The sequence below is a fragment of the Magallana gigas genome, chromosome 7, assembly GCF_963853765.1.
Source record: "Magallana gigas chromosome 7, xbMagGiga1.1, whole genome shotgun sequence".
Lineage (NCBI taxonomy): Eukaryota > Metazoa > Mollusca > Bivalvia > Ostreida > Ostreidae > Magallana > Magallana gigas.
In genome coordinates, this window is record NC_088859.1 from 1,907,501 (window position 1) to 1,917,941 (window position 10,441).

General features: G+C 31.8%; 1 protein-coding gene across 1 annotated transcript; it reads left to right on the forward strand.

Moving 5' to 3' along the window:
* The first annotated feature begins 5,644 nt into the window (after positions 1–5,644).
* On the forward strand, positions 5,645–7,969 carry LOC136270358 (uncharacterized). The gene has a single exon (XM_066067817.1). The coding sequence runs from the start codon at positions 5,676–5,678 to the stop codon at positions 7,926–7,928; it is 2,253 nt and encodes a 750-aa protein (XP_065923889.1). The 5' UTR covers positions 5,645–5,675; the 3' UTR covers positions 7,929–7,969.
* Positions 7,970–10,441: the final 2,472 nt, after the last annotated feature.

Here is a 10,441-nt window from a genome sequence, read left to right on the forward strand (position 1 = left end):
GATTTATAGATGTACGTTTGTACTAAATTGTTTGTAGAACTTGCAAGAATATGTACTTGCTGGGGTCCTTTCATGACTTTTATATGGTGTATTCCCAGGACTTGCTGGGGTCAGTCCTGGACCTGTATACAAGGAATGTAAGTTCCTGGTGAAATCCGATAGAGGGATGATAAGCCTTCATTGTCATTTTGTCTGCAAATCACAAAGCTGACTGAAACTTATTAGGCACAAAGACAAGACTACTGGCTGTAAAGACATATTCTGGACAACATGCAGTAAATTTAACACATACAACGGCATCACTGTATGGAAAGTGCTAATCGAAAATGTGGTTGATTTGGATCACCGGCTATATACTCTTGTCGGGCCTCTCGAATTTAATGTTTGCACATTTATACAAAAATGTAATATCAAGAACATTAATTCAATTTAAGATAAAACTGCATCAAATTATTTGGACAGTACTAATGTTATTTTCAAAGTTTATTATATTCTCTTTTGTTTTTGTTTTCAATCACTTACATGTATGGCATGCGTTTATCATCAGTCTGATTGTTAATCAATGGTTGACTATTTATCAATTCAAGTAAACTTTGGATGTTGCTTAGGAAAGATGTTTATATTAGATTTGTGATACTTTAAAACATAAATAGCGACACATGATACTTTATGTTCATTTTTAAATGAAACAAGTCTTGCCCTTAATTAAAATAAGTATTATAATATAAACAGCGATGCTGAGGTAGAAGTGTTGCAATAGGTACGTTTGGAAATATTCCTTACATTGTTTGAGATTTAAGTAAGTATAAAATAACAACAACTGTTATTATACTTTCATGTTAAATACTGAAATCTGATTGGTTTAGACGCAGTTGATAATCTGTTCTATTACCCTCAGCGTTAGCAACACACTTGGCAACGGGTAACACAACGAATTGTTACATGCGCGTAAATTATGCGCGTACGGTTCGCCGTAGAATTCACGTCATTTCTTTACAATAGCAGTAAACATTTCTCTAAAATTTAAAAGAATTCAGTATAATAAAATAAATAGTGCCTGTTTGGGAGGATAACAGTTGAAATTGACAACCCTCGAAAATCATTGTCGACCTCCGCTTCGCGTCTATGGCATGTCAAACGTTGCAATATTCGATCTTTTCCATTTGTATTATATAAATATTCATTTGTATTGTATAATTTTCTATTTGTATTGTAAAATTTTCCATTTGTATTAAATAATTTTTCATTTGTATTGTATAAATTTCATTTGTATTCTATAATTTTCTATTTATATTGTATAATTTTCCTTTTGTTTTGTATAAATTTCATTTGTATTCTATAATTTTTTATTTGTATTGTATAATTTCAATTTGTATTGTATAATTTTCAATTTGTATTCTATAATTTTCCATTTGTATTGTATAATTTTCCATTTGTATTGTATAATTTTCAATTTGTATTGTATAATTTTCAATTTGTATTGTATAATTTTCAATTTGTATTGTATCCGAGGGATTGTTTAATTTGTTTTTTTACGAAGATTATCATCGGTTGAAAGTTTTATACTTTATTGTGGGAAAACGAGCGAGATGTTCCTGATGCTGAACGTAAACTTGTCCCTTTAACATGACTTGTTTAAACACGTCATAGGCGTCGGCATAGCCCCCCCCCCCCCCCACTTTTATTGCAAAGTTAGACCTAACCATTAGGCACATAGCATCATAGAGGGTTCATCCCCCCCCCCCCCCCCCCCCCCCCACTTTTTCCCGCAGCAAACATAATTGAACTGAAATTTACCTTGAAAAGATTGAAATATTGAGAAGTTGGAGTTATAGGTATACTAGCCCCCCCCCCCCCCCCATATATACAAAATACAATACAAATAAAAAATTATACAATGCAAATTGAAAATTATACAATACAAATGGAAGATTATACAAAACAAATGTAATTTATGCAATACAAATAGAAAATTATAGAATACAAATGGAAAATTATGCAATACAAATGGAAAATTATACAATACAAATGAATATCTATATAATACAAATAGAAAAGATCGAATATTGCAACGTTTGACATGCCATATACACTGATTTAACACTTATCTCGCTATTGATTATATATTATCATATTATTTATAGTATGAATAATCATAATTTCATCAAAAATAAATGAAACTTCATTTGTTTATTTGTTTTTTGATTTTTTTTTTCGTTTTGTTTTTTTTTGGGGGGTTTTGGGGTTTTTTTTGTTTTTTTTTGTTTTTGTTGTTCTTGTTTTTTGGACGGAGGGGTAAAAAAATGAATAGCAATCGCTAAATTTGTTCCAAACAAATTATAGCACTTTTTCTTATAACAACACTGTTCATTAATTTTGGTTTTGTTTCTTGGGGAAAATTGAGTAACTAAATTTAATACAATAACCCATAACTTACTTTTCTGAAATATTTAGCCTTAATTCTTAATCCCCTTTAAAGTTCTGCATTTTCAAACATACATAAAAAGAACCCAGGTCAATATAGCTAGTGATCCACCACATTTTTGATAAGCACTTTCCATACACGGTGTATCAGAAATCATAATGGATTAAATGGATGATTTAATTTGGATTAATTTTGGATACTTAATTTTAGGGGGATTATTTTATAGGGAATGTTGATTTCTAACCATTCTATTTCCAATACACCCTTTGCACTTAATAAAGAGTTTTAATAGCTTCATTTTGCAAAAAATGTGAACACTGCATATTCATCTTAATTTGTGCTGATTTATTGGTGTTGAAAGCTTCATTCCTACTTTATTTTTATGCACCTTATCAGCATATACAATAACATTTTTAAACACAGTAAAGTAAAGAATTCCTTGTTTAAAATCTTCACATTGTGGAGATAGGAAAAAAAAGAAAAAAAATGGAAGATAGGTCGCGTCTGACCTTAATATGTTTTTTTTAGAACATCATGAATATATCTTAATACACAAACTATCTAAAAATTAGGAAGCTAAAGTAACAGTACTCTTAAACTAGTGAGTTATGAAAATTGTTCATTTTCTTTTTGAAAACCTTCCGCCACAAAATATAGTCCCTTACTAAACTCTGTAAAAATGTAATTTTTTAAAAACCATTTTATTCAATAAAGTTTATTTGGCATTGTAAAATATAAATATACCAGTAGAATTAATATGTGGTGCAGAATTTTCAGACTAGAGGTGACCCAAAATGACTACCCAAAACCTAAGGAGTGAACGGGTTAGGGCCCCTACTGAGAGTATGTTTCATGTAAAAAGTATAATTCACTGCCTGCATGGCACAAAGAAAATGTAAACAAACTACAAACTGTCGATAATTTCTTGAGAATTTATTGTCTGGAAAATTTTCCTTCAAAAGGAGCTAAAATACTATATATTATGTTGAACCTATAATTAGGTAACTTTTGCACTGAACTGAACCTAAGTTCCGTTCGTCATCGAAAGCAAGATTTTTGTCTTGCCTAGTGGGTAGCGCGGTGGTCGCTCACTGCTAGGAGTATGGGTTCCAGGGGTCGTGAGTTCAAGCCTCGGTCGGGGCGGAGGTGGAGCTCCAACAAAAGTGAATATATATATATATATATATATATATATATATATATATTTATATATAATTGTACTTCATTAGGTTATTTTGTTCTAAAATGTTTACTTCTACATGTTTCGTTGTACTTTCGTTGTGAAATCTCCAATGGCAGGATACTAGTATGAAGAAAAATTGAAGGAATGAAAGGAAATAAGCGCTAACATGAGCAATGAATAGAAATGAACTCAGATCTATAGCAATTTAATTTAGAAGCAATCAAACTTTGTGTAATCGTACTTTTATATATTGACTAATTTCGCAAAATGCAAATTTTGCATAAAGAAAGTAAATGATGATGGCTTTTTTCTGCTAATGAAAGCTAGCACCTTTATTGAGAGTTGATAGCTTCATTTTGCAAAAAAAGCAAACAATGCATAATTATCGTAATCGGTGTTCATTTATTGGGTTTAAAAGCTTGCACTCTTATCACAAACTTTATGGAAGTTTATGACCAAAGAGAGAAATTAAGGTAGGTGAATATTTTACTTTTACTGATATTATATGGTTTTCTTATCTCGTCAACTTTTATATTGAAATTAGCTTAAACTATTTTTTTTATATTTATGCTTTGTTTACTTACATTACATGTTTGCGAGTGGGGGGGGGGGGGGGGGGCTGTAATGGATTTGATTTGTGATATATCAAATTCATTGAATGTCAGTTTATGCGAACGAATTTATTCGGACTTGTTGGTAATAGTTATGAAGAAGGGTGTCGTTCTTTATTAGTACAGCCCGGTACCTTTAATAGTGGTATTCAATAAGACATAAAAGTCCAATAATTTCGATTTGCCAGGTAAATCATCATAAGAATTTAAGAAATGAAAGTTGGATTTAGTATATACAAGATTACTACTATACTTATTTAGCATACTTCAAATTTGCTGAAATTAAACCATTTATCCACATCACTTTTTATTCTGAGCAGGATACAGTTTTATATCTACATTGAAATATTAATCATCTAAAAGGCAAACAAAGTAGTAAAGACACGGGCGAAAGGTAGATACTAGTATACTATCAAATGGCATGATCATTACATAAATATTGTGATTTCTAGAGATAAGATTTAATTGGTATTCTGACATAAAGAATTATAAACAGTGATTATGCTGTAACAAAACATATTTTCAAAACCTGAAAAAATTAAAAGGATTGTAATATTTCAGTTTTGATGTACATGTATATAAACAGGCACATAACCTCAAGAAGATAATGTAATAAAAGGACATGTATAATGAAGTACAATAGTACTACAACAACAATTTTAGAATTCATTTAAAAAATATTGTTTATTAATAGGACTTCTGTAAAAAAAAAAAATCTTATTCATGAATATCTGTCTTTTTCTAACCCGTTTTACATTCCTTAAAAATACGGTAAAGATTCTAATACTTTTTGAAAAATTTTACTCCACGGAGTAAGCTTTGTCTTCATTTTTGCCAAAAACTATATATGTATTAATGAAGTCCGGGACGTATATCATATTTACTGGTTTGTCGATATTTAATAATCTATTCGGTCTTCAGAGAATTCAAGAACATGTATTTTAACTAGTTTTAAATATTTCGTATTTTAATGACATAAAACATTGTAGTTAGATTAATATCAGTTCTTTAATTTTGCAAAGAGTGTAGAAGTAGTTTCTAGAAGTCTGCGATGAAATTTGTTTCCTGGCTATTTTTGCCAGTGTGTAAACATTGTGTGTAAACAACGAAATACGTTGTTTAAAATCATTTTTATGAAATTGAAATGATAACAGCTCTCCCTGTTCTGTCTCTATTTTTTAGTTTAAGGTTTTTCTTTGATTCAATTTAAAATACGATAGATTAAAATTTGCTTTTGATACCGTCAATAAAAGAAAAACTCTAATAACACAATTTGTATTTCTTTAAATTTTCTAATTTAAAATTCAAGTAGTTGATTTTTTGCCTTAAGCTTCCTAAAAAAATCACAGTTGATATTTTTTTGCATGCCATTAACCTTATATTTTACATTTTCATTTCAGACCAATAAATACAAAAGATGAGACTAATAGTGTTTTTTGCATATCTTTTTACCAATATGGAACTTGTGAATCCATGGTCCTTAAATTTTACAAATCTTCTTATAAATCACCTGACGATGTGTGGACCAGGAAATGTTTGCAACATCACTCAATTCAGTTATATGAATCTAGAATTTAATATTTCAAAAAGCCATAAACTGTGTCCTGATTGTTTTTGTGACAATATGTGCTTTGGGAGAGGAGATTGCTGTCCTGACAAATACTTTGCTCTCAGTGGCTTAGTCTGTGATAATGTGACATCTGTTAATGCTACATATGATGAAAGTCGAGATCAGAAAGCATCGTATCTCATGGTTAAAGAATGTCCTTATGGAACCGATCAACTCATCAAAGAGAAGTGTGAGAAGGATTATGACAGTGTTGATAAACTAAAGTATCCACCAGTGACCAGCATTTTAACCAATCTAACATACGCTAATAGATTCTGTGCACAATGCAATGATGATCCATCCTATCAGTTCTGGAATCTGGACATTTATTGCCGAGTGTTTCTAGATATCAACTTTTTATCGTCATTCAAAGAAGTTGTTGATAATGGCATAGAACATAAATGTATCTTGCAGTTTGTACCACATAATAACAAGCCTGTTTTTAACTGTTTCCAACTACAGGAGATTCATTTTAATTCATGCAACAAGACCGGATTCTGGAAAACAAGAGATGATGATGTAGTGTATGCATGCGAATCAGATTATGTCAATAATGACGCCTTTTTCAAAAATCCGTTTTGCAGAATGTGCAATCCATCTTTCTACGAAGGAGAAATAATAACACAGTGCAATGCTACGGGACTGTGGGACTTCTTTGATGAAAGTATCGAGAGGGCCTGCTCGCGTTTCGAATTAAACGAGGGGATTTTACCATTCAAAAACATATTTTGCCGAATTTGCAATGCACCTAAAATCATGAGAGACAGATTTTTAGATGTATCTGCAGAAATAATCCCAAATGTTGTTTTAACCATGAATAAAATCAAGTTATACTATTTATTTATAAAAATGAATAAGTTTCTCAAAGATTATTTTAATTTTGTCACAAACAATTTCTCTGAATCAGAACACAGTGTAAAGCAAAGAACTTCGGGTATTGTCTTTCATAATAATCAGACACTCAATGTGTCAAAATTGATATATAAATCGTTTTCACTCCAAAAATATGTCAAGGTATGCAACAATTATAGTTTTCCAAGCAATCTTTCAAGTTTTATTCTATCCTGTAGCTGTGAACCTTCGTGCTTTCGGCATAACAGTTGCTGTGAGGATTTTGCATTACAATACCCAACAAAATGTATACACTCAAAACAGCTAGCTGGAAGTCGTTTCAAAAGAAGTTGGCCTGATATTGAGTACCTTGTAACAAATGGATGTCACATGCAATTTCGGAATGCATTATATGTGGAGGAATTATGCAAAAATGGTGATCGAGGAAATATTTTTTCTGACATATTTTCTTCCCATCCAGTACGTGACGAACGTTCGGGACTTTCATATCTAAATATGTATTGCTATCTATGCAACCAATCACCGGATAGACCAGAATTTGATTTTGGCAAACCATGGGATATTGAATTTCACTGTGAAAAATTCATTGAGCATAAAAACTTTATAATGATGAACCGCTTACTCAAGACGATCATGGAAGCTAAGTGCGATGTGACATATTTTCCTGATATTAGAACAACGGAAACTTTAATCCCTCAATGCAGTAATATGGGGAGAACAAGATATAGAGGAACCTGCAATTCAACTGAAAAATGGCTTTTTGGGGATCTTGATATAAAATATGCTTGTGAAAAAGTTTCGTCCGGTGCATTAAATCAATTTTATCCAGAGTCATATAAGTGTGAGTTCCCTTTTAAAAATGTATTTTGTGCATTATGCAATCCTGAAGTCGTAGAGAATGTAAGTATATCCGAGTGTAGTGTCAGCGGAAATGATTCTTTTTACAGTGAACTTGATGACTTCGGTTGCCAGTTTTTTCCCGAAATTAACTTTTATTCGCCTTTCAAGAATTTATTTTGTAAACATTGTAGTAATAGAAGAGAGGTTCCGCAGTTCTGTTTGTCTCCAAACTTTCTGTCTAAACGTCAAAAGTTTATGTATAAACGTTTCTCTAGATTTTCAATTTACAGGAATTTATTTATGTATATTACTACGGATGGTGAACTCTCCGAAGATGAATCACCTAAATGTAAATCATCAGAAACATATATTTCCGAAATGGTGAGTTTTTGTGAATTTCAAGGTTAAACTTTAGGTTAAATTTTAGGTCGTTGTGTAAGAAAACTTAAAACACATACTATTAGTCTTTCATATCTTTCATATTTTGAATTTTCTTTCGGTGAAAAATGTCATGATAGACCATTGCCTACAGAGTATATAACTCTATATTTAGAGATCTCAATTGACGGGTGAGAGTCTAGTTTTTACCTTCAGAAATTATAATCTCATAGGAAAATGAAAATTCCTACGGGAGAAATCAATTTACTTGTGCCTATAGGATATTTTTAAAACCCTGTAGGATTTTCTAAATCTCCTATAGGAATTTTATTTCCTATGAAATAATAGTATTTCCTAATCTAGTTTAACTCTGACAGGTAATGTTTCGAAAGGTAATTTCATTTTTGGGCTGGAATTCACTATTTTATAGGAATATCAGTCAAATACTTTCGGAGTTGAAATTACTGTAGGAAATCCTTTTTTAGAAAGGAATTTTTTTTTCACCCTAAAGGGAAAATGTCTCTCCTTAAAAAATTAACAATTTATGATTTGTTTTAGAACCAGTGCAGAAACTTGACCTGTTCTCCAGGGAAGTATCTACGTAATGGAACATGTCATGCACTCTTCACAGTTACGAAAAACTTGGGATATTTTCTGACATCAGACTTCCAGGGAAACGTGTCTTCTCTCTTACCAGTTTACGATTTACTGCTCGTCCTTTCCAGGGAAATCAAACAAGCAATACTATCCAAGCTTCAGATGGGTTCAGATTCGATAGAATATCTGTTTGTTCAAATAGACCAACCTTGCTTTAAGAGGAGTCAAATCTTATCTTCTCAACTGTTTTCAGGGAGCATTGCTGTTGGAATATTTATCAAACGGGTTGTAGATCGAGTTGACATTGAAAATCGGCTAATTGCTATAGCTACCAAGATGACGATATCTCAAAATGAAACTTTTGACCTTCACTTGTCTTTCACTATGCGTACAAACCAGCTTCCTTATAACCCATATAAGATATATCTAGCCGAATACTTCTCGCGATGTACGTTACCAGAATTAGTGAAATATCAAGCAGTAGCAGATCGACAAAATTATAGAATTGTTCGAATATCCAAACTGTTGACTTGCGTTCAGGTTCTACTTGAATTTGACGAATATAGTATCGATAAGCCATCGAGAAAGTTAAAAGTATTGGGAATGAGCAAGGTTTATGATTATGGCTCTTTTGAAAATCTTCCTGATGGGTCAGCAAGGATCTGCGCTGAAGACTTCAACATTGGAACAAACAAAGAAACATTTTTTTTGGATGCAAAGCACCGAAAATCTGAATTCCTTCTTTCTAAAATTACGCTTATCCTGAATGTCATTTCAATTCTGTGTTTAATGGTTTCATTTCTAATTTATGTTTTTAAGAAAAATTTAAGAACAATGCCTGGAAAAATCAATATGATCCTTATATTCTCGCTTGGTCTAACACTTACAGTTTTTCAATTAGGTAAGTTCGGAATATCTCAAAAAGAGGCATGTATTGGGTTTGGAGTAGCTATTCATTATTTTTGGTTGATGTCATTTTCATCAATGACAGTGAGTTCCTTTCATATGTACAGAATCTTCCAATTTTCCAACATGAATACCAGCAATGGTTTTAATAATATTCTTAGAGTATACATAGCTTTTATCACTCTTTTACCATGCGTGGTAGTTGTTCTAAACATTATTATATCGTGGCAGGTTTCTGACACTGGTATTATTGGGTACGGAAATAGTATGTGCTTCATCGACAATACTTATTCACGATTAGCCTCATTCATTATACCTGTTGGTATTATGTGCCTATCTAGTCTATTTTTCTTTATTAGAACCATTATTTCCATAAAACGTGTTCCAAAAGTTCCGGAAAACCAATCTTTAAGGAACGAATTTGTAATATTTTGTCGCTTATTCACAATAACTGGGATAACATGGTCTCTTCAGATTATCGACGGTTTCCTCCCTTTTACAACGTTCTCCTATATCTCCTCAATAATCAACAGTCTGCAAGGAACGGCGATATTTATAGCGTTTTTCGTTAACAAACGAGTCCTGGGTTGTAAATGCTCAGTCCGGAAGGACCCTCGCAGTGAGACTCCAGCTACTAGAGAGTCAGCGGAGGAAACAAATACAGATGTTACTAGACTATAACATCAGCTTCTTATTTTTGCTTTCTTGTGTAGGCACAGTAAATACGTCTCATGTACCGTATGAATCAATTATTTTACATATTTTTCGATAGTAGTATGTGTATGTTAGTATAGACCAGTCTGTAACGGTAGTTGTCTATTTAGTTAAACGATGTAATCAAACTCCGATTCACCGGTATTTTTTTATTTATTTATTTACTAATTCATTAAATAATAAAAATTTACAAGTAATTATTTTCAAAATGTTAAGCAAATGAAGTCATAAACAAAAATATTTCAGAGACATCTCTAATTAAAATTAATGTGAGCCTGGCGTATTCCCTTGCTCTATGTCTATTTTAAAGATATGTGTAAGTTCGG